The following is a 25,073-nucleotide window of genomic DNA, read 5'->3' as shown; positions in this document are numbered from 1 at the left end:
GATATTGTCCTTTTCAGATATGTCCTTAAGGCTTATCCTAATACATTTTGCCCAAATCAGGTATCAACATTACTGGATTCTAAGATGTACATTATGTTTTTTCCCCAGAAATTGAAGATTTCTCTCAAGCATTTGGCCCCAAAATTGTCATAGCCAATAAAGAACAACGTGTAACCTGTGTTGCTCCTCATGGGATCCCTGAACCTCATATCTGGTGGGAGAAAAACAATGTTCGTATCCCCATTACTGGGAGAGTTCATCAAGAAGCAGGGGACCTTGTCTTCACCACTATTGTAGAAAAGGATACCGGAATATATACTTGCCATGCAGTGAACAAGGCTGGAGAAAAAAAACAAGATCTTTCCATTACAGTAGCAAGTAAGCTGATTCCATTATGAATATATTAAGACAACAGAACAGACATGTCAAACACAAGGCCCGGGGGCCGGATCTGGCCCGCGAAGTGGTTTCATGCGGCCCGCGAAGCCATCTTGGAAACAGTGAGGGAACGGCCCCCTCTGCCTTGGCCCTGGCCCAGAGAACCTCCTTCTGCCAGAGACCCTCAGATCTGTCCCACTCCTGCCCAGGCCCCCATAGGCACCCTTGATGCGAACGATGTAGAGCTGGCCACGCTCACACAGTAGGCCATACGCACTCTAGCCACACCCACCCAGTAGGCCACGCCCACCCTGGCCATACCCACCCGGCCCCCTGAGGGCAACCACAATGCTAATGCGGCCCTCAATGAAATTGAGTTTGACACCCCTGCAACAGAAGATGCAGTGAATTTTCAATATTCTTTGAGATGGGTTGCTAGTTGCTAGAAGAACATTTCACTCTAAAACATTTGAAGAGAACTTGGTAACATGGGATGACATGGCCTGGTTCTCAAAGCTAAATGAACCTGGTGCTGCAAATTAGATTTATGGTCTTTATCATTCTGTCAATTTGGCTTTGGACTTTTTTCAAGAAACAAATGAAAGGATCTCTTCAGCAGGTCCGTATAGGATGGCATATGACGCATACCACAATCTTCTATTATTAAGTCAATTCTGATTAGTAATCATCTTTTTTTTCCTGCTATCTCTTTCCAGCAAAGCCAGAATGGGTAGAAAAGCCCAAGGACAGTCAGCTAGAGGAGAGTAAACCAGGATACCTTCATTGTCTCAGTAAAGCCTCTCTGAAGCCCACTGTCAACTGGTTTCGTAATGGCATCCCTATTTCAGAGGTAAATTATCAAAGGATCTTTTACTATCTGGTGGAACAAATTGCCTAGTCATTTTTCTGCTTTATTTCTTCTTGTTATAGTTCAAGGCACGTCAGGCTTCCTGTCCTACTAATATAGTTCTCTTAGATGCCTCCATTATACTGAGAGTATGACTTTTCTTTCTATACTGTATGTTAAATTCTCTTGATTTAACATTATATTTCTATATTTTGACATTGAGCTATGCTTTCCTCTAAATCATAAGGAACCCTGGTGGTGCAGTAGTTAGAAGGCAGTATTGCAGGCTAACTCTGCCCACAACCTGGAGTTTGATCCTGGTGGGTTCAAAGTTGACTCAGTCTCCCATTCTTTTGATGTTGGTAAAATGGGGACCCAGATTTTGGGGGGCAATATGCTGACATTGTAAACTTCCCAGTGTGCTATAAAGCACTATGGAGCGGTATATAAATCCAAATACTATTGCTAAATCTAGTGTTCTATTAACTTTCACATGGAAAAATGATAATTATGCCTCTTCCTGATCTTTTTCAATTGTAGTTTTCTCAAAATACCCAGGGAAGGTGTGCAAACTGAGCCTTGTTTCAAGGAAATTATTTAAAGGAGAGTTACGATAGTAGATAGGGCATCTGTGAATACGCTTGTCCAGTTGTAACTGTCCTTTGGAGCATGTTCCCATCCAAAGAGCCTTTCATCCTGATTGGCTGGTGCTTTCCCAAGACAGAAAGTCCTTTGCTGCTGAAGTCGATGGAGAATAAATGACGAGAGTTGCTCCTGATTTTCTCTTCTGTTTTTTTCCTTGCTCAGATAAAATGCATAGAGAATTCTGGGAAAATACATGAAACATATCACAGCATGTATGGATATATCTAGGACTGTATTTAGGTTAAGATGCATTCAGGTGTATCAAATATGTTGTTGTTTGGGAAAGGGTATATGTGTACCCACAAGAAAGCCAAGCCCACATACATATTTTGTTGTTACTGACCAAAAAAAAAATTCACTAGTGATGTTGCCCCATTCAGTTTCTATTTTCTCTCACATACACACACGCATATTCATTTAAACAAGTGTGTGGTCTTGCAGTTAACAGTGGAATATGTTCTGTGGTTTTATAGATCAGATTCCACTGGCTTAATCCCATTATGCAATTAAAACTTTTTCATAAAACTGTAACAAAAGGGAGATGAACTTAAGTATCTGACACAGTGCTTCAAAAGCATTCATTGGAAGTCTCCATTTTAATCCTTTTTCTCTGTATAAGATAAATCTGAAAATGGAGCCTTGCAGACAAGAACCAACCAGAACCTAATTGCAGAGGGGAAAGAGTGCTGGGTAGGGACCAGATACTTATGAAGGCACTTTTTAACATTGTGTTTCAGGTCAAAAAGCTGTAGACAGGATTAATATTAATTTATTTATAAAGCAGTATTTCAAGTTTTCTATGTTACACCTTTTGTGTGCTAAAATAAGAATTTGATATTTGAGAGTGGGGGGAGTAGTCTTTTAATTATTTAAATTTTGCATTCTCCTTTGTGAGATGTGTGAACGCTGTTTTAAAACAACAATCGGCTTCCGTCTCTTACCCAGTAGAAACTATTTGAGCATACAGCTTGCACAAAAGCACTTTGTGTTGTTCTTGATGTAGGAGCTCAGTGTAATCATGCTTTATGTCTTTACAATTTTCATGATGGGCAGGATTCCCGCTTTGAAATTGCTGAGAATGGGACGTTGCGTATTAACAGTGTGGAAGTGTATGATGGGACAATATTCAAGTGTGTAAGCAGCACTCCGGCAGGAAGTATTGAAGAACAAGTCCGCGTACATGTTCTGGGTATGTGCTAATATTAAGGCCTTTGTGTTGTGTCAGTAGTTAACTGCAAATGGGTTCTTTGAAGCGGGAAGTTTGGGGTGCATTTATTGGTTAATGTTTAACGGCGGGAAATTCCGGGCAGTGGATTGGATACAGTTCTAACGGCCCGAGTATATAAGCCGGAGTCATTCTGACAGTTGACATATGTATATTAATAAACGTTCTTACTGTTAACCCTCACTGAGTCATTCGTCTGTCTGAACTTAACAAGTGGCGACGAGGGTGGGATAGACGGCGGACTAGTGAAGGATCGGCGACAATCAGCTGAGCGTAAGGCGGTAAATTCAAACAAAATACACAGTCAACCGCTAGCGGCCGCGGCGGAATTAAACAACCTCCGAATGGCGCAACTAGGCTCTTTAAAAGAATTTGATCCAGACTACCCAGAGGATTGGGAAGAATATGTCGGACAGGTCGAAGGGTTCTTGCTCGTTAACGGTATAACCGACGACCGGAAAAAGGCTGCTGCCTTGTTGACAATCAGTGGCACACCCGTGTACCGGGTTGCCGTTGGACTCTGTCAACCTTTGCCGGTATCAAGCGTTCCGTACGCTGACTTGCTTGCCAAATTAAAAGTACATTTTACGCCTAAAAGATCAGAACTCTTTTGGAGGTGCATTTTCGAAAAACGCAATCAGAGGCCGGGCGAGTCAATTACGAAATTCGTCGCGGCAGTCAGAGAAGCAGCAGTACGCTGTAAATATGACAATCTTGAAATTAGGATTCGTGATAGAGTGGTGCTGGGCTTGCGAGATGAACAGTTACAAAATCGAATCATCGCTAAGCCCACCGGCGACCTACAAGAAGTCCTTGACGAACTTTTAACTTATGAATCTACGGGAAGTCGCGACCCCCCCCCCGCAATAGCATGGCTGTTTCAGCCGAAATTAATCAAGGAAGCCGTGTGGACAGCGGGGAGGTGGATCAACAATGGGAAGCCGACATAGCCGAAGTCACCCAAAGGTTTGGGAAAATGGCGGCAAAACCTTCTCGCAGCGAAGGATCAGAACCGGGTCGCCGATTTCAACCAACTGCACCACAATGACAACCGAGAGACAATACGACCAGACCGCGCGATGGCGACACCAGATGTGGAAGCTGTGGGGGCAACCACCCCAGGGCAACATGTAGATTCCGCTCTGCTAAATGCAGATTGTGCGGAAAGACCGGCCACATTCAGGCCATTTGTCGGGGACGCCCGCGCGACAATCGTCTTCACGAAATCGACATTTGGGCCGAAGGTAAGGTAACCCCCTACCATAGTGGCAACGAGACCCCCAGACCTGTGGCACGTTTTCCCAACCGCGGGGAGGAGGCGCGAATCAACCACATAGGGAAGTTAAGAATAAACCATATTCTAAGACCAAAATTAAAAATTATAGTCCATCTGCAAGGAATCCCTTGCAAAATGGAAGTCGATTCTGGGGCCTCAGTATCGATAATTTCTAATGAGACCCTTAAATATATTGAATTTAAAAGCGGCCGAAAAATTCCACTTAGCTCAACAAAAATTCAATTGGCCGATTTCCAAAAAACCCCAATAACTATTAAAGGGAAAGTCACCCTTAAGGTTAACTATAAAGGGTTTAATGGCTTCTTAGACTTATTAGTCACAGAAGGCCATAGAACTAGTTTAATCGGTCTTAATTGGTTCCCAGCCCTGGGAATTTGGGTTGGGGGAATAAATACCATTAATAATAATAAGACTCTCAAATCTGTCTGCGATGAATTCGCAGACGTATTTGATGGGTCTTTAGGTAAATATAAAGGGCCCCCAATTAATTTTAATGTAGACCCAACAGTTAAACCAATTAGGCTTAAGGCCCGACGGGTGCCTTTCGCCCTTAAGCAAAAAATCGAGGCCGAGCTCGATAAGCTTGTAGGCCAAGGCGTATTAGAACCAGTCAAGGGTGGTTTGTGGGAAACACCAATCGTCACACCCCTAAAACCTAATGGGGATGTGAGGATTTGTGCTGACTACAAAGCCACCCTGAACTTAGGAATGAAAAAGCATGCTTACCCGGTCCCGATGGTGAAACAGGTCCTCGCCACGATCCAGGACGGCGCCATATTTGCCAAGCTCGACTTGGCGCAGGCGTATTTGCAACTTACTGTTTCCAGGGAAGCTGCTGAAGCTCAAACTATTGTCACCCACAAGGGGGCGTTCCGAGTCCACAGATTGCAATTTGGTATTGCAGCAGCTCCAGGCATCTTTCAGGAGGTGATGGAGAGGACTTTAAAGGGCATACCTGGTGTATGCCCTTACTTTGATGATGTCCTGATAGCTGGAAGAACGGAAGAAATTTTAGCTGAGCGTCTGGAACAGGTACTGGGGAAATTTAGAGAGGCTGGACTCAAATTGAAAAAGGAAAAATGCTGTATTGGAGTTAAATCCACTGAATTCTTAGGGTTTAGAATAGATGGAAAGGGAATCCACCCTACAGCTGAAAAAATTAAAGCAATTAAATTGGCTCCTGAACCAAAAAATAAGGCTGAATTACAAGCCTTTTTAGGATTAGTCAATTTCTATCACACATTTTTGCCACATAAAGCTGCCATCGCTGAACCATTGCATACTGTAGATTATTAGATTAAAAAAACCCCTGGCAGTGGCAAGAAAAACATAGAATCAGCTTTCAAACCTTAAAAGATATTCTATCTAGCCAATCAACTGTTACACATTTTATTGAGAACAAACCAATCTATTTAGCTTGTGATGCTTCACCTTATGGTGTGGGAGCTGTCATCAGCCACATGGATAGTCAGGGCATTCAAAAACCAATAGCATACTATTCCAGGACGCTTACTAAAGCTGAACGGAACTATGCTCAGATTGATAGGGAAGCATTAGCTATTGTGGCAGGAGTAAAAAAGTTCCATGATTACCTTTATGGTAGGAACTTTACCATATTCACTGACCACAAACCTTTACTGGGACTGTTTACCACTGATAAACAGACACCCCAAATAATGTCTCCCAGGATGCTGCGGTGGTCAATTTTCCTCTCTGCATATTCATTTTCCTTGCAACATTGACCAGGTAAGGAAATGGGTCATGCGGATGCTCTTAGCAGACTACCTTTAACTAACACTGATGGTGACCCTGCCCCGGTAGGACAAATTCTGTCACTACAGGAAATACCTGAATGCCCTTTAACAGCTAGAGAAATAGCTGTGGCCACTAAAAAAGACCATATTCTCAATAGGATTATGACCTGGGTACTTGGTGGTTGGCCAAATAACAACCCGGACCCTAAATACACTGCTTATTTTAGAAGGAAAGATGAATTATCATCCCATTTAGGTTGTATTTTATGGGGTAACCGAGTTGTCATTCCTGAACTTCACAGGAATATGGTTATAACTGAATTACATGAAGGTCACCCTGGGATTGTCCGAATGAAGGCATTAGCCAGAAGCCATTTGTGGTGGCCGGGGTTAGACAAGGCTATAGAAGAGTGTGTTTCAGGGTGTTATCAGTGCCAGCGATCTAGGCCTGAGCAGGCACACGCACACACGCATAAGTGGGAAATGGCCAGGAATCCATGGTCTAGGATTCACATTGATTTTGCGGGGCCATTTCAAGGTCTAACCTTCCTAGTTGTGGTGGACAGCTTCTCCCGGTGGTTGGAAGTTGTGCCTGTTACTTCAATGTCATCTAATAGAACAATACAGGTTTTAAGGGGCCTCTTTGCCACTCACGGGTTACCTGATGTGATTGTATCTGATAATGGGCCCCAATTCACCTCTGCTGAATTTCAGGGTTTCCTCAAGGCCAACTCGATTAGACATGCAACATCGGCACCCTTTCACCCTTCCACCAACGGCTTGGCTGAACGCAACGTGAGAACCACTAAAGACGCCTTGAAGCGCATCATCCGTGGCGACTGGCACCAAAGACTTGCAGAATTCTTGCTGACTCAACACACAACCCCTTGCACGGCTACTGGGAAAAGCCCTGCGGAAATGAGGTGGGGCAAACGGCTAACCACTAAATTGGACAGGTTACACCCTGACAGACTACCCTCAAGTGCAGAACCGGACATTCCAAACAGGTCCTTCAACATTGGAGACTTAGTTTGGGCCAGGAACTATGGACCTGGGGACAAATGGGTGCCTGGGGTAGTCACTGACATAATGGGGCCGTTGTCTTACACCATTGAGGGGGAAGGGAATAGAGTAAGCAAAAGACATATTGATCAACTAAGAAAGAGGGTTCCCGAAAGTGTGTCAGTCAATGGAGGTCAAATTGAACACAGGGGTGATACTGCACCTTGGCTTAACCAACATGACTCGTCAGATAGTGGGGGAGAAGTGGAAACTCAACCCAGGTTAGCTGGAGCAACTCATCAGCATAGCCAATTTGATTGGGAGTTGTTTCTTATGGACAGGCCAACAGTACCTGTACAACAACAACAGCAAGATCAACAACAACAACAACAGCCACATCAGCAACAGCAATCAGTTATTAGAGAATCTGCAGAGCCAGTAAACCAAAATTCTAGGCCCATAACAAGCAGCCAGTCTGCTAACGATGATGTAAGTTGCAAGTCCAATAGATACCCATCTAGGGTCCATAAGCCACCAAAATACTTGAGAGATTACGTCAACAAATAACATCAACTGGGGGGGAAGGGGTGTTGTGTCAGTAGTTAATTGCAAATGGGTTCTTTGAAGCGGGAAGTTTGGGGTGCATTTATTGGTTAATGTTTAACGGCGGGAAATTCCGGGCAGTGGATTGGATACAGTTCTAACGGCCCGAGTATATAAGCCGGAGTCATTCTGACAGTTGACAGTTGACATATGTATATTAATAAACGTTCTTACTGTTAACCCTCACTGAGTCATTCGTCTGTCTGAACTTAACACTTTGCTTATTGCATGTGAGATTATATCTGTGTCTATTTGTTAGTTTAACCCCAAACCATGTAACATGGAAACATATGCAGTATATAAGTATAAAATACAAAATATCAAAAGACAAGCAAGCACCATAACAGAGCCGCCAAAAGGGAACCCTTCCCAACTGGCCCCTTGTGGTTGGGGGAAAAGCCAGCTCTTCACGACTTTCCTAAAGACAGTCAGAGTTGGAGCCTGTCATATATTGGAAGCGGGGGGGGGGGGAGATCGTTTCAGAGAATGAGGGCAACCACAGAAAAGGCACACTTCCAAAATCCAATAAGATGACAAGATTTAAAAGAAGGAACCTGGAGCATGACTCTTACGCTTGGCTCTTATATTCCTGATGCTGCCTTAAAATTGAGAGTCTGTAGACCTTGAAACTTCTCTCGGCCATACTCGCATCTCTGCAATCCATGAAAACAAGGCTTTCTTGAAGAAAATTTAGGAATGTATTATTTGGATGCTTGTCTCTTTAAGCCTCTGACAAATGCAATTTCATTTCAGAAAAGCTGAAGTTTACTCCTCCTCCTCAACCCCTGCAGTGTGTTGAATTTGATAAAGAAGTCACTATTTCCTGCTCAGCTACAGGGCGAGAAAAACCCGCAATCCACTGGATTAAAACCGGTACAATCTAAACATTGAAGATTATGGGTGGGGCTGCAAGTTACATAATTTTTGCTTTTTGCAATAGATTTCATTACAAGAAGCATCTTTAACTTCTCTTTTGGAAATAAATCCAATTGAATTGTCTTTTAGATTTGCCTTTAGTCTTTATTAATGTAGTTTTGAAACAAAATACTTCCCGCATCTATTCTGTAAAATAAAATTCCCCAGCATACCTCTCTGCAGCCTGGTATTCTGTTGATTGGGAATTGGTGAGTTGTAATCCAAACTATCTGGGTGACACTGAATTAAGCACGATGAATCTGTTCCAAGTCCTTGCTTCCTATTTAGTGCACTCTGTTACTTATGATCTAGTTTTGAATTTTTATTTTTTATTTTTTGCTCCTGGCCAGATGGGAGAAATCTGCCAGCTTGGGTCAGTAACAATTCTGGAAACCTGCACTTTCATAAAGTGACACGAAGTGATGCTGGAAACTATACTTGTATTGCTTCTAATGGTCCACAAGGGGAGATCAGAGCAACAATTCAACTTACAGTGGCAGGTAAACATTGGGTGACAGAACTCTTATGTATTGCTAGCATGATTCGCAGTATGAGTGACCTGTTTAATTCTCTACAGGTCTCTGTAGGGTCTTCAATCCATTTATTTCTTTTTATATTATAGGTAGTCCTCAACTTACAACCATTCGCTTAGTGACCATTCAAAGTTACAACAGCACTGACAAAAGTGATTTATGAAGTTTTTGACACTAATGACCCTTGCAGCATCCTCATGGTCACATAATCAAAATTCGGATACTTGGCAACTGCTTCATATTTATGATGGCTGCAGTGTCCCAAGGTCATACGATCACCTTTTGCTGCCTTCTGACAAGCAAAGTCAATGGGAAGGCCAGATTCACTTAACCATGTTACTAACTTAACCACAGTGATTCACTTAACAGCTGTGGCAAGCGAGGTCATAAAATGGGGCAAAAGTTCACTTAACTGTCTCGCTTAGCAACAGAAATTTTGGGCTCAATTGTGGTCGTAAATTGAGGACTACCTGTACAATAAAGCAGCGGCCCCAAATCTTTTAGGCACCAGGGATTGGTTCTGCGGAGAGAGGTTTTTTCCGCGGACTGGAGGGGGCGTGGTTTTGCGTGCAGCCTTCATACCATAGATGGGGCTTTGCTTATTTGCGTGACTCAGTTGCTGGCCTTTCCCAGACTGGTGCCACTCCATGGACCGGGGGGGGGGGACCCCTGCCATAAAGCATACATGGTGGAGCAGTGGGCTAATGCCTCCTTAAGTAACACCAGCTGCCTGCAATTAGTGCAGGTTCGCATCCCAACAGGCTCAAGGTTGACTCAGCCTTCCATCCTTCCGAGGTAGGTAAAATGAGGACCCAGATTGTTGGGGGCAATTAAGCTGACTTTGTAATAATGCCGCTTGGGGTGTGTGTGAAAGCCCTAATAAGCAGGCATATACATAGAATGAAGGCTACTGCTAAGCTTGTAAGCCGCCCTGAGTCTTCGGAGAAGGGCGGGATATAAATGGAATTAAAATAATAAAAAAATAAAAAAATACAAGTATATGCTCACTCTGTAAATGAAATGTTCCTATCTCTAAATGCTAAGAGAAGACTTATATGACTGTTAAGGCATCTTAGCAATAATAATAATAATAATAATAATAATAATAATAATAATAATAATAATAATAATAATAATAATAATAATAATAATAATAATATAATGATGATAAGGAGGAGGAGAAGTAGTAGTAATAGTAGGAGGAGGAGGAGGAGGAAGAGGAGGAGGAGGAGGAGGAAGGAATGTCTGGGATGAAGAGCATCTTTGTGAGCCTTGATGATAAAATGTAGGAAAATGGTTTTCTCTTCTGCTCATCATAACCACTACTATCTGTTAATATAGTGAGTGTAACAGTCTCTGTTAGCTTGATGTTTGAGCAAGGTACCAAAAAACACCAGAGTCTAGTGGTGTGTGAATGGTTTCCTTTTCTTCTTTTAGTATTTATAAGCTTTAAATTGAGGCCAGATGACACAACCGTATATCCAGGACACACAGCCATGTTTCAGTGTCAAGCTGAGGGTGACCCATTGCCACAAATCCAGTGGAAAGGAAAGGATAAGATTTTGGATCATGATGAATTTTCACCCAGGTATGGCTCTTTTTTTCTCCCTTTGGCTGATTAGCTTACTTAAGATGTTAAATGAATAAATAAGTGTCTGAGAGAAAGTATGTGTATACACCACATACACGCATTAAATCAGGATACTGTAGTTGAAAACTATAGATTTATTTTTGGAGCCAGGCTCAGTTGTCAGTGTTCTAAAGGTTATAGCATTTACTTTTGCTCAGGAGAAGCTTCATACTTGTATTTCAAACAAACATTTTCAGCATATACTTGCAAAGAGTTGGAGAGGTCTACAACAAGCACAGGCTGAAAGAAACAGTTTCCAATATAAATTTATTTTCAAACTTAAATCTGTAGCACTTTTTTCTGATTTCTTTTGCATATTATTTTTGTCAGAAAATATGTGGAAATATGGAGCAATGTGTATAGATTGCAGACTAGTATGTATGAGGAAAAGGAGGACTATTATTACAATCCCATGGTATCTCAGTCAGTATCATGCATAACCATCAGAGATGACCATTGTCAGCCGTTAAGTCCAGGTAGCCATAATTTTAGGAAAAATGGGAGGGGTAGCTTGGAATATCTGAATTTTCTATGGGGGTTATTGTAAAATTTTGAGAAGTAAGATTATACTACTGTACAAGTTTGTTTGTTATCCATTATATATTATATATGTATGTGTTTGCTAATACAGCACTCCCCATGTTTAGAACAAGTTCCATTCTCTAACTCTGTCTTTAACCCAAATTTGTAGTTAGGTTGGAACTTATACTTACAAACATGATGCCTGTTATTAAAAATGGCTCCCTCAGTTCCTAAAAGCTGCCCAACTGCTGCAACCATGTGTTTTTAATATATAGCCAATGTTCATTGGTTTTCAGAAGTTCCTGAAAGCGGTCCACAGCTTCAGCACTTTGTCAGCTTGAGGAAGAAAAATGCCATCCACCATATTTTGTAATAGGTACCATATCTAGGGGTTTCCTTAAGTCGGACAGGTTCTTAACCTGTGGACTGCCTGAACCCACAATACGGCTACATAATTGGAATCTAAAAATTCCAGCTTTCACATTGTTCTTTAGATATTTTTACTTGGAAAAAATGTAGACAGTGGCTGGAGAAATGATGTTGTTCAGTGGAAAAATAGAACGAGTGATGTAAACTACATAAATATTTGAATTAATGGAATACATACAAGTGGCAGAAATACATTCATAAACATGTGTATAGCAACCTGCAATATCCTTCAAACTCATGCAGTTGTAGCAGCCAGTATGAAATGCAAGTTCTATAAATAAGACCTCATAAAGAGGGCAAAAAAGAATGTATTTCAGGAAGAGAAGTTAAGCAGCAACCATAAGAGCACACAAGAAAACCACATTGTCATTGCTAGAGTGTCTTTGTCTATCCATTCTCTCTTCTCCTTTTCCTATCTTTATTAAGTTTAAGTTTAAGTTTATTGAATTTATATACCGCCCTTTTCTTGTAGGACTCAGGGCGGTTTACAAAGTATTTAAAAACATCAATACAATACAAGAGTTAAAAACAGTTAAAATAATTAAATTTGATCCCTGAGGGGGGAAAAAAACAACTCTCAGCCTAGGCTGGAAAGCTCAAAGAACTGCTGTGCTTTTAAGGAGGCTCTTTTCACCTTCAGGCCTTTTACATCTCCTGCCTGCAGTTCCTTTTCCACCTCATGTTTTGTGAAAAAAGTTCTCTCTCTAGCTTGGGGCAAAACCCTCCTCAGAAACTCACACAATAGATGAGCAATTAATTGCTCTGTCTCATTGCTGTCTCATGTATGGAGCCATAGCCAGTATTTACAGTTGATCACATATTAGGTTGAACTAAAGTTCAACCTCTGTTGCTCCAAAAAAATCTCTGGTGGTTGAAGTTTTGTACCTTAAACTTTGGAGGCCACATAACATTTAAATGGTAACCATTCTGCAAAATAGGTCACATTTATGTGAATGTTTGGAGATTGGAATTTATAGAATAGATTAGATCCATTGTTTGAACACAGAGCTGGAACTCAAGATTTTAAGCTACATGTTGAGAGAGAAGAATTAGAAATGTAGAAATAATTTCGTTTTCAAGCTGATGAGGCTTCTTTTAGAAAATCTTAAGACTTTCACTGCAGGTAGTCCTTGATTTATGACCACCCTTGACCTAAAATTTATGTTGCTAAATGAGACAGTTGTTAAGTGAGTTTTGCCCCATTTTATGACCTTTTTGCCACAGTTGTTATGTGAATCACTTCAGTTGTTAAATTAGTAACACAATTGTTAAGTGAATCTGATTTACCCATTGCCTTTACTTGTCAGAAGATCACGAAAGATGATAACATGACCCCAGGACACTGCAACCGTCATAAATATGAGTCATTTGCCAAGCATCTGAATTTTGATCATGGGACCATGGAGATACTACAATGGCTATAAGTGTGAACAATGGTCATGTCACTTTTTTCAGTGCCATTGTAACTTTGAATGATCACTAAATGAACTGTTGTAAGATGAGAACTACTTGCATTCTGTGAATGTCGTATAGTCATATCCTTTGGAAGTCTTGATAAGAAAAGCAGAGAAGGTTTACTGGATTGTTTTTCTTTTTTACTCTGAAACACAAGAAACCACTGCAGTTACACTCTTGGTTAGCATTGCATTCTTCTTTTAAGTCTGTTTTTGAAAGAATTGTCATTTATCAGAAAATGTAATTGGCTGCTGCATTTTGGTTTCAAAAAAGAATGATTGTTGGCAGAATGGCATATTTGGAATAGATGGGCTTGCCTGACACAGATCAACTAAAGACAATAGTTTAATTGCATGAGCTTTCCCTACCCTTTGCTTGCTTTTATATTTTTTGCAGGATTCAAATTATGACCAATGGCTCTCTAATAATATATGATGTCACCACTGCGGATTCTGGCAAGTATACCTGCATTGCTGGCAATAGTTGCAACATCAAGCACCACGAAGCCTTTCTGCATGTAGTTGGTAAGGATTATAAGTTTGATGGTGATTAGGCTATAGTGTTTAGAATGCAAGAAGGTGACTCTTCTGTCAAAAATTCAGAATCTCCCAAGTAAAGTTTCTCAGCTCTTCTAGAAATGAGTCAGAATTTCTGTACCTACCTATTGTGGTTTTAGCACAGTACCATTACTGATTGTGGAAGGAGTCCAGATTATTATACTAGACAAGCTGAAATTTAATTACACCTAACCGTTTTCCCAATTATTCAAAAATAAGAAGCTTCCACAGTTTATTCCGTGTTTATATATACATATAGTTGAGAGATTTGATGGAGAGACATTTGCTGAGCTATTTTTTATACATTATAATTCCGACGCGATCTGAAAACACATTTATTTGAACAAGCCGGCTTGGCCTGATGGAGGGGTGGGTTGGGTTTTTTATTGTTCTTAATATTTGTATTTATATTTGTATTTATTGTTTTTTTTACCTTGGGCATTATGTTTAATTCCTTTTAACTTTTGTATTTTTTGTATTTTATACATTTGCCCTGTTCACTGCCCTGAGTCCTTCGGGAGAAGGGCGGTATATAAATAAAATTAAATAAAAATAAATAAATAAAATAAAAATAAGACAAAAACACGTCTGGTTGTATTGCGTTATATACTTAATCAGCACATATAATTCGATGGCACATCTCATGTGAGGTTGGCATCTTATTTCCAGATTTACCCATTACCAATCCAGAGGACATACCCAACAACCACACCCCTTATAAAATGATCCAGACCATAGGGCTATCTGTGGGTGCTGCAGTGGCGTATATAATAATCGTCTTGGGCCTCATGTTCTACTGCAAGAAGAGGAGGAAAGCGAAGAGACTGAAGAAGCAGCCGGAAGGGGAAGAACCAGAGATGGAATGTCTGAATGGTAAGCTACAGGATCTTTTTCATACCTTGAACAGAATGGAGGAGGGTTTTTTTTTTATTCAGCTTAGGTTTCAGGGATAAAAGCTGAATTAATTAGTTGGTGGGGGGAGTTTATTATGAAGATAAGGATTCAAATAGATCAAGTATTTGTTAAGTTCTGTAACTTAACATATTGCAGGGTCGTAGAAAATGTTGGAGGTTTTTTTAAAAAAAAAAACCTTGGAAATTCAAAACAGAACGTTAGATGGAAGCTGATGACAGAGGATAAGGGGTATCCTAAACTCATGTGATTCTCAGTTCATCCCAGGGATACTTTATATGATTTTTTAGAAACAGATGAAAAAGAGTTTGGGTGAGTTTATAGACCTGCTAATTTGTAGTAGATGCATCAGCCACAGATTTCCCGTGTTTGATTTTGAAAGTAACTGGTTTCCAGAGACTGCTTTTGTAAATTGTTCTTCTCAGGAGACACACAATTTTCAGAATAAATGTAAAATAACTTTAAATTGTTTTATTTGCAAGGCTGGGCATAATTTAAAGTACATAATATTGATGGGGGGAGGGCCCCCTTATCCTTAAATTATCCTTCAGTTTGGAAAGCACCTGGCTAGACCGTAAGTTCTAGTCCCATCTTAACCATGAAAGTTGGCTGGATGACCGTGGACCAGTCATTCTCTTTCTCTCCCCCCCCCACCTCATGGGGTGGGGTATTGTAGGGAAAATAGGAGAAGAGATGAGTGCTGTGTTTGCCACTTTTTCTGTTATTTATTAAAATAATAAAGGCAGAATAAATAAAATAATATTGCTATGCAGACGGAAGATTAGCTGTTTTTTATCACTCCACCAGTCTTCAATATATTTTAGATGTTTCTGCAGTCTTTCTTGTAAAAGGCTAATTTAAGTCATTGGCCCTCTGAGATTCTAAGGGTTGTCCAGAATATTCTATTAGTTCACCATTGGTAACTGCAGTAACTACCTACCAGCACCTCTGCTATTAGAAATCATGCCAAACCAATCTTACTTCATTCTTTGATAAAATGACTAAATTAGTAGACCATCGAAATGCTGTGGACATAGTATACTTAGATTTCAGTAAGGCATTTGACAAAGTAGACTACTGCCTGCTGCTTAATAAGCTAGAAAAGGTGGGATAGACAACAACACCATCATATGGGTCTGTAGCTGGCTGACAAACCGTACTCAGCGAGTAGTCCTCAATGATATTAATCCACATGGAGAGAAGTAAGCAGTGGGGTACCAATGGGTGGGGAAACAATAGTTGGAAACTGACCAAAGAGAGAAGCAACTTGGAATTAAGGAGAAACTTCCTAACAGTGAGGACAATTAACTAGTGGAACAGCCTGCCTCCAGAAATCGTGGGTGCTCCATCACTGGAAGTTTTTAAGAAGAGACTTGTCTGAAATGGTATAGGATGGTTCTCCTGCTCGAGCAGAGGGCTGAACTAGAAGACCTCCAAGCTCCCTTCCAAATTCTATTCTATTCTATTCTATTCTATTCTATTCTATTCTATTCTATTCTATTCTATTCTATTCTATTCTATTCTATTCTATTCTATTCTATTCTATTCTATTCTATTCTATTCTATTCTATTCTATTCTATTCTATTTTCTGACCTGACTATTGAAAATTTATGAAATAGCTACAAGAGGTCTCTAGCAGGCAAAACAAGTGGTAAACAATACCAGAGTTCAAAGACACACTTAATGGGCATCCTAAATTACATGTTTAGATGGCCCTCTAGTGACCAGAGTTAACAGATGTTAAGAATGGTAGTTTTGCAATAAATTCTTACCTACTTGCTCCAAAATTATTTAGACAATTTCTAGTATAACAATAATTTTCTCCTAGGTTTGTTGCGTCTTATTTTTTTTATTACACTTTAAGCCAAATTCTAAAAAGTAGCTATATCACCCAAACCAGATTTACAAACCTTGACATGCGACCATTTTTAGCAACCATTTGAAATTAGGACAGCACTGGAAAAAATAACTTACAGCCATTGCAGCATCCGCATAGGCACATAAATATGATCCCAGCTTGGCAAATGTCTGGCATTTACTACAGTTACAGCACTCCAAGTCATGTAATTGCTATTTGTAATTTTTCCCAGCCGGCTTCCAACAAGAAAAGTCAACGGGGAAGCAGGCAGGGAAGGTCACAAAACATAACCATGTGATGTCTAACTTAACAACTGCATTGATTCACTTAAGGACTGCAGCAGAAAAGGTTATAAAAATGAGTGCAGACAGACATGTATTGCCTTGCTTAACAATTGCAGCAAAATAAAGTTGAATGCAGTCACGTGATGCCTTGATTAATAATAAATTTTATGATTCTAAATGTGGTATGTTGAGGATACCCGTGTGGTGTTTATAAAGATTAAGAAACATATCAACGAATCAAGATGAACTTTTGTGGATGACATCAGAGATGTGAAATGAACTAAAGTAGTGGCTATTTCCACTGGTGGTACCAAAGTTGGTGGTAGATGTGGATTAAAGAATGAAGCAGTGGGGTAGGCCACCTGGTGCCTCTAGGTACCAATGTACTTACCTCCCTCCCCCCCGCACGTTTCTTGCTCCCTGTTAGACTTCCTGTTCTATCTGACCTCTAGCACAATTATTTATAGGAATGTTTTAGGACAAAGATCAGGTTTCTCTGAAATCTGTCTTAGCTTTTAATGCACTAAATTTTACAATCAATACTTTGTTTCAGGAGGATCATTAGCATGGAGCTTTTAAATTCCAAACATATGACACATCCTGTGAAGACTTTGGCTTAACATTAAAAAAAAACCTTTTCTTTCAGGGGGCACTTTGCTGCAAAATGGACAGACTACTGCTGAGATCCAAGAAGAGGTGGCTCTGACAAATATTGGCAGCAGCTCTGCAGGCAACAAGAGACACAGTAGTATTGATAAAATGCACTTCTCTCGGTCTAGCCTGCAGACAATCACTCCTCTGGGTATGCTGTATAGCAGTCATTCTACATCGTATTTGCTTGCAGTACACATTCTGACCTCTTCATCTGTTCCCAGCAATGTCCTGTGATCTTAATTGAGATCTTTCTGTGTGGATTTTCCCCCACTCCCCTAATTTTTATGTCCTTTCCATCATTAGTTTTGTAACGCTCTTTTTGTCTACCTTAGTTCTATACTTTTCTCAAATTATTTAAATGTACATGCAAATGAAACATTGCTCTGAATAAAAAGGCCTTGCTTCATTAAATTATGCGTAGATATATCATGCACATAATCCTGCATGGACATGCTTTCCTATATAAGACAAATGGGAAAATGCCTTCTGTTGTGCTTGCTGTCAGAAGTATTTCAATTTAAGCTAAAAATCTCTAGTTACTTCAGAGTTGTTTTACGAATTACTTAATACCACAACAGACATTTTCATTTTGCATTCTTCAGGCAGCTTTTGGAAAGTGTCTTTGCCTTGTTAGCAGTTAGGTATTGAGTTGTCTAAACGGAGCTTAATCCCTAAATTTCCATGAGACCAAAGAGGATAGACAAAAAATACCAAACAGAGAAGTGATCAGTAGTAATTCAAGTTGTACTTATTAGATCTGGTTACATGCTGGTTTATAATTAAGCATAAGAACTGGGAGTTATGTCAAATATACCATGGAAGAGGTGGCTTCTAAGAAGGAAATTAAAGATGTATAATGGGTGGTACCACTCATATATTGGAAGATGCTGTTTCAAACAAAAGGAGAACAGGCAGAAGGCAGTCAAGTTTTTTGGCAGTTTTATTTCTTGCTGAAATTAGGCTTAACATGTAAGTGTTGGTCTTTAAATACCGTCTCACCCTCCACCCCAAATTCCCAGCCCTTGTTGGGTAGCATTGATTCCTTCTATCTCAAATTCAAATCAGTCTTCTACTTCAGTAATTGCAGCCAAATACTGTTTAATAGTTTGCTATATTTTTTTCTTCAAACATCTATATATTTTCCATTTGGAAACATTTCAAATACAGCTGTCCATTTAGTCACTACTTTATATCAATATTTTATCTTCTTATTTCTGCCTTGTATTCATTATTAGATGGCAGAGACATTTTAACAATTTAGATAGTCATTGTAATTGGACTCTAATTTTTGAAAGCATAATTATTTCTTATGTATTACTCTTCCTTATACATTACATTACTACATATTAACTAGATATATTAAACTGTATTTTAGTCTCTGTTCTATTCTGTTCTCCCAAAGAATCATTTAATTACCTTATATAAATTGCCCTACTATTAATTTTTTATGCCCCAAATTCTTAAACTTACAATTTTATCTGATATTCCTCAACTTAACAATGGCAATTGGGACCAAAATTCCCCTCACTAAACAGTACGGTCATAAAACATAATTGCATGGCTTAAATGCCACAGTCATTAGGCAAGGTAACTTCTGTGGGCTTCCCAAAATGGTGAGTCAGTAAAGAAGCTGAAGATGTTGCAAATTCCAGGCTCGCAGGCAGGTAACAGCTGCTTCTGGGTATGGGAGGGAGCAAGGGGATAGGTGGAGATCTGTGAAGAATCAGAGAGCATACAGGAGAGGTGTTGAGTGGGTTGGGAAGACTAGTGGAGACTGCAGGAGAAGCACTGTGTGGGTCAGAATGGGGATGAGAGTGTGCAGGAGAGGCTGGGCACAGGAAGATGCCTAAGTTCCATAAGGGTCAGGGAGAGGGTGTGGGGTGCTCAAGTGACCATCAAGGGAGACCACAGAGTGGCTTGGGGAGGGTGCACCGGTGGGAGAGACCCACCTCAGCGACTGGCCACTCCCTTTCTGGAATAGCTGGCACAGAAGGTTGGAAATAGCATCCATGTGATCATGGGGTGCTTTGCATCTGTTCATAATTGCAAATGAGATGCCAACTACTAGATTGCTATCACATGACCACAGAGGTGCAGGGATGGTCGTAATCACCAATCATTCAATGCTGTCATAACTTCAAACAGTTATTGAATCAATTGAGATCTGTATGGTTATATGATTTTATAGCTCATTTTATTCTAGTCAGTTTCAGTGACTAGAGCTGCATTGATGTTCAGCCACCTAAATGTCATTTCTTTTGTTTTGCTGGTCAGTAAGTGAAATCAGATGACTGACTGATTGACCAACATTTCTATTCCCTTGAGTAATCCCCAGACACAACTCCTATAGCCGTCAGAAACCAAAAACAATTTAAGAGGCTGCACTTCTCCTAAAGCATCAAATGTATGACCAACGGGTTCTCCTAGGTCCATTTTTGTCCATTTAGAAACAAATATCTTCATGTTGTTAAAAACTATGACCCAATGGATAAATGGGGGGGCGGGAGAAGTAGGTGTCTGCATTATATTCTCTCATCCAACTCTGAAGTTTTCTTTTCCACTCATGGCCTCAAACTTTTCAACTATATTTTCAACAAATCTATATTGTGCTGTATTCTGTGTGTACTATAGAGATGATTAGCAAGCTGTTCTCCCCCCCTTTTTTTTAGGGAAAGGTGAATTTGGAGATGTTTTCCTGGCTAAGGCAAAAGGCATTGAGGACAATGACACTGAAGTGCTTGTTTTAGTCAAGAGTCTTCAGTCAAGGGACGAACAGCTACAGCTGGCCTTCAGGCAAGAATCTGAGATGTTTGGCAAACTGAACCACAGCAACGTGGTGCGATTGCTTGGCCTATGCCGGGAAGCAGAGCCTCACTATATGATCTTGGAATATGTAGATCTGGTAAGAAATTTAATCAAATATTCAGTTGCTGTATACGTGGGATTTTTGTTTATTTCTTTTTTAATAATAAGTATTCAGGGTTGAAGCTGTATACTTTATTTACTGTTAAGAGAAGACCTGTTGATTGAAATAAGTACAATAATGGATGCAGAGCTCTTGAGTAAACCTGTGTTTTGCTATGGCTAATGAACTGATTATGCTTTTTTAAATTTACTTTGGAGGCAAAGGCCAGAGGTTTATATGGTAATTCCACTCCTTTAGTTGGAGGCTGAAGAAGCGGGTTACTGGAAGGGGACTTCCATACTGAATATTTATTTCTCGGTTTCAGTTAATTCACTCAGGCAATTTATAGTAAAAACATAAAAACATTCAAGATAAGAAACAGTAAAACATCTATAGTAACACAACTCAAACAAATACAACATTCAAATATCCCCGGTAGGCTTAGAAACACAATACTTTAAAATTTAAGACATGAACCAGTAACAAAATCATGATGGTATCCATTCTGTAGGGAAAAGCTCTATGGAATAGCTCCATATTTAATTGTTTCCTGAATCTTGGATGGAGTGGGATGGTTTGGTAGGGAAAGCTGGATGTCTCTATGGCTCTATTTCAGAAAGAAACATTTACACCCAGAAGTCTCCAAACCAGGGTCCTTGGTCACAAGTACAGTTTTTTAATTATGAATGCTGATCTGTGAGGATCAGATCTCTAATAGGGCAACATTGCCTTCACCCAACTGGGTCTTGAGAATGCATGCTGACTCTTGCCTGTTGATCCACTACTGAATACTGTATGAACATGGTGTTACTGCAGATAATCCTGGTATTTATTATCAGCATCTTAAAACTGCTTTATGTGATCAGAGATGTATTTATGAAGAAATTTATAAAACGAATTGGTCTGGCTTCTTTTTGTCTTGGTATACTTTTGAATAATTTTGAAGAGCTTGATTTCCTTTCTGCTAGGGAGATCTGAAGCAGTTCCTGAGGATTTCCAGAACTAAAGATGAGAACCTCAAGCCCCAGCCCATTAGCACAAAACAGAAGGTAAAATGGTACAATTGGAGAGTTAATAGTGTCTGAATCTAAAGAAGGCTGTAATTGTAGAGAAAGGAGTGAGTTAATTTGTAAGAGTCAATAATTATATCATCCAATTTGGTATAACATTTAGGCTGCTGTGCGAGTGCCTTATCTTCCAATGTTGTTAGGTTATTTAAAAACAGGCCTGCATGTTGAATTTTTATACAGAAAGTTGTTTACAGCTAGATTTTGGCTAATTGTAGATCACAAATAGACAATTTGCAAGCCATTGTGGGCCTTGATCTTTTCTACAACCATCTATTAGTGACCTAAGATGTATTTATTTGTTTGTTTACTTAAAAGATGTGTATGGCCTCCCACCTAAAATCACAGCTCTGGAAAGCTCACTCACTAATGAAATTACAAACCATAAAACCATAAACATAAAAAATAAAACCCCAAAAATTCCGCTGGCTCAATTATCTCCTAGGATGTCACAACAACTGTCTGTAGGCACCAATCACTATCTGTCACTGCCTGGGTAAAGAGCCAGGCCTGATGGTCTTCCAGATGTCTAAAAGGGTGGGGGCCTGCTGAATTGCCAGGAAAAGGATGTTCCTCAGGTCTGAGGCAGCTATGGAAAAGACATGCTTCCTAGGTCCCTCTAGATCCCAAGGGGGTCGCAGCTTGTTCGAAACCAGGCTGTGTAAAAATAGGCAAGTGCACATGCATGAAGCTTCACTTGCACGAGCAGTGGGCAACTGTGTGCACACAGCTGGAGCTCCACATGTGTGAGTGGAGGCCGCTTGCGCTCATGGACAAAACTCCATTCATGCAAATGAAGCTTAAGTGCCTTCTGCTCAAGTGTCCTCCGCTCATGCAAATGGAGCTTCACACGCGAGCACAAGTCCCTGCTGCTCACATGAACTTCGTGCGCGAGTGCAAGCACCATCCACTCTTATGCAAAGCTCCATTCACACAAATGGAGGGCGCACGGGTGCACCATTCACACAAATGGAGCTATGTGCGCGTGTGTGCATCTAGCACTCACATGCCACGTCTGCACTGAGCCGCCAAGCTGGAAGGGTTGGGTACCACTGCTGTAGATGGCAGCATTTCAGGGAAGGACTGGGACTGCACCTACTTTAGCCAAACTAGTGGGAGAGGCAAATACTTTAATGGAGAAGCAATCCTGCAAATAGCCTGGTCCAATGTTATGTTAGGCTTTAAAGGTGCTTAAGATGCTTAAGCAAGCATCTTGTGCTACAGTGGTGTAATGTGGTCAAATTTAGAGACACCCAACGCTGCACATGCTGCTGCATTCCAAATCAGTTGTCGCTTCTGAATAGTTCTTCAAGGGCAGACCCACATTCAGCATATGGCAGTAGTCCAAACAGGAAGTCACTATGACATGAGTGACCATCAACAAGGTCTCCCAGTCCAGGAAAAGGTAGGGCTTTATAGGACACTAGACTAGACATGTTTCAGATATATTTCTTTACCTAACAAATAAACAGAATGACCACAGATGTAGGGGAGGAACTGGCCAAATCAAGAGAGGAGTCAAATGGGGACTTCATCTAGAATCCCTACATGAGTTCAAGGGGGCAAAGTTGAGACCCCTCCCTTGAATGCCGTTGAACCTTATGTAGTCTCACTCAGGTGCAAACTTTTAGTCTGAGAAGATTCCTGCTTAGAGACTTGAGCAATAAAACAGCTAATTAAACTCTTCAAATGTGGGTCTTATCTGCACCTCACAACAGGTGGGCAAAGAAGCAGTGGGAGTGGGAATGACTTCCAACTTCCTGCCCGCTTCCCCATTGACTTTTCCCTTTGAGAATTTGCAAGGGCATCAGAAATCATGGTCATGAGATTACCGCTGACTGTGGTGGCTTAGCAGTGTTGCAGTAGCTACAACATTGCCAATACAACTGGTGTGAAAATCCTTGAAATTTCAGATCCACTGAAGTAAAGAGTCCTAGATTCTGAACACACCTTTTAAGTTAGCCATTTGAGGTACATTGGCTCAAAAAATGTTCCTCTATGGTGCAGCATTTCACCCAATTGAAAGTTAGAAACAGACAGGAGAGTTTTAGTATTACATAGATTACCAGTATCTTGAATTGAACCTGGAAACACTGATAACCAATGCAACTTGGAGACCAGAGGTGTAATATGTGCTGATCAAGGAGCAGACATAACTGTCCACACCACTGGATTTTGCATCAGCTATAGCATCTGGATTCTTCTCAAGAGCAGCTTCATGTAGTGTGTGTTACAGTAATCCATTTGGGAGATGACTAGAACATGAGTGACCAAGAATAGAGCCTCCAAGTCTAAGAATGGGCACAACTAGTACACAATGCAAAGTTGTGAAAAGTCTCCTGGCTGTGGCTACCACCTGGAGATGAATCCAGAAGGACACCCAGATTGCACATTTAATTATATTTTAATTACTTTAATTGTAATCATGTAATACAATTACAATTACAGTTTTCCTTATTTTCATTTGTAAGACAAATGTATTTAAAATAAAATAAAATAAAAATTTGTATGCATCGTCTGGAGTATTCACTTGAATAGATTTGTTTTAGTTCTAAAATACCAATCTGCGGAGATAGGGGATATTAAAAGAAATGAGAGTCTGCAATTAATATTTCATTGATGTGTGTGCTTTTTAAATTGGCCCAAAGTCTGGAGGGGCAACTTATATGTGGCCTGGAGCAACACTTAAGATTTGGGGAAATGTTGGGCTGCATATATAAAACTAGCCTGTTCTTGGTTTAAACTTCCTGTTTTTAAAACTTTGTTGAACCTAATGTATTACAGTTTCCTGCCTCTAAATGGTGAAAAACTGTGCCACCATTGATACTGGTCAGAGGAGGCTCCAGGGACTGCAAAGAAGGGACTTGGGGGATACTTACAGCACTAGGGTATTCAATCCTCTTCAAAGAAATTTTGCAGGATAGGAAATGACAACTGATATTAACTGTCTGTCCTTTATTCTTCCTCTTCCAGGCCAGTTCAGAGAATACTTAGCTTCACATGGGATGCTTACTTATGATTTTATGTATGTGGTGTTTTTCAGTTATCTTTCTGCTGCCAAGTGGCACTGGGGATGGAACATCTCTCCAATAGCAGGTTTGTTCACAAAGACTTGGCGGCTCGGAACTGCCTGGTCAGTGCGCAACGGCAGGTGAAGGTGACAAAACTAAGTCTGAGCAAGGATGTTTACAACAGGTAAGAATGCTTAGAATTCTTAGCGGATGCTCCAAAGGCCATGTTTAGAAAATCTGGACAGAACTGATTTATCCTTTGCTTCTGCATGTTCAGCGAATACTATCACTACCACCAAGCCTGGATTCCACTTCGTTGGATGCCCCCTGAAGCTGTCTTGGAGGATGAATTCTCTACAAAATCGGATGTGTGGTCCTTTGGGGTCATCATGTGGGAAATATTTACATTGGGGGAATTGCCACATTCATCATTGGTGAATGAAGAAGTGTTAGCAGGTATATGAACCCTTATCAAGTTTTTCCTTATCTAGTGAAATGTATGTAGACTGGAGTAATACTGGACGGTTGTAAAACAGCTTCTTTACTAAATGGCTAGCCTACTATAAAAGAAGCAAAGGAATGCTGGAAG

At 40.4% G+C, this 25,073-nt stretch overlaps 1 protein-coding gene across 1 annotated transcript in view; it reads left to right on the top strand.

The window, feature by feature from the left end:
* Nucleotides 1-25,073, top strand: part of PTK7 (protein tyrosine kinase 7 (inactive)) — a gene marked incomplete at its 5' end in the record, with an annotated part of 89,653 nt that overhangs the window by 59,848 nt on the left and 4,732 nt on the right. The window contains 13 exons of the mRNA XM_081312905.1: nucleotides 109-378; nucleotides 1,095-1,228; nucleotides 2,924-3,059; nucleotides 8,505-8,624; nucleotides 9,017-9,166; nucleotides 10,637-10,787; nucleotides 13,632-13,759; nucleotides 14,462-14,665; nucleotides 17,494-17,649; nucleotides 20,171-20,403; nucleotides 21,375-21,455; nucleotides 24,517-24,668; nucleotides 24,762-24,940. Of these exons, the coding sequence (XP_081169031.1) occupies nucleotides 109-378; nucleotides 1,095-1,228; nucleotides 2,924-3,059; nucleotides 8,505-8,624; nucleotides 9,017-9,166; nucleotides 10,637-10,787; nucleotides 13,632-13,759; nucleotides 14,462-14,665; nucleotides 17,494-17,649; nucleotides 20,171-20,403; nucleotides 21,375-21,455; nucleotides 24,517-24,668; nucleotides 24,762-24,940 (2,094 nt within the window). The remainder of the gene's footprint in view (nucleotides 1-108; nucleotides 379-1,094; nucleotides 1,229-2,923; nucleotides 3,060-8,504; nucleotides 8,625-9,016; nucleotides 9,167-10,636; nucleotides 10,788-13,631; nucleotides 13,760-14,461; nucleotides 14,666-17,493; nucleotides 17,650-20,170; nucleotides 20,404-21,374; nucleotides 21,456-24,516; nucleotides 24,669-24,761; nucleotides 24,941-25,073) is intronic.

Source organism: Vipera berus (genome assembly GCF_964194415.1).
Source record: "Vipera berus genome assembly, chromosome: 1".
Lineage (NCBI taxonomy): Eukaryota > Metazoa > Chordata > Lepidosauria > Squamata > Viperidae > Vipera > Vipera berus.
This window is presented reverse-complemented; position numbering and strand designations above follow the sequence as displayed.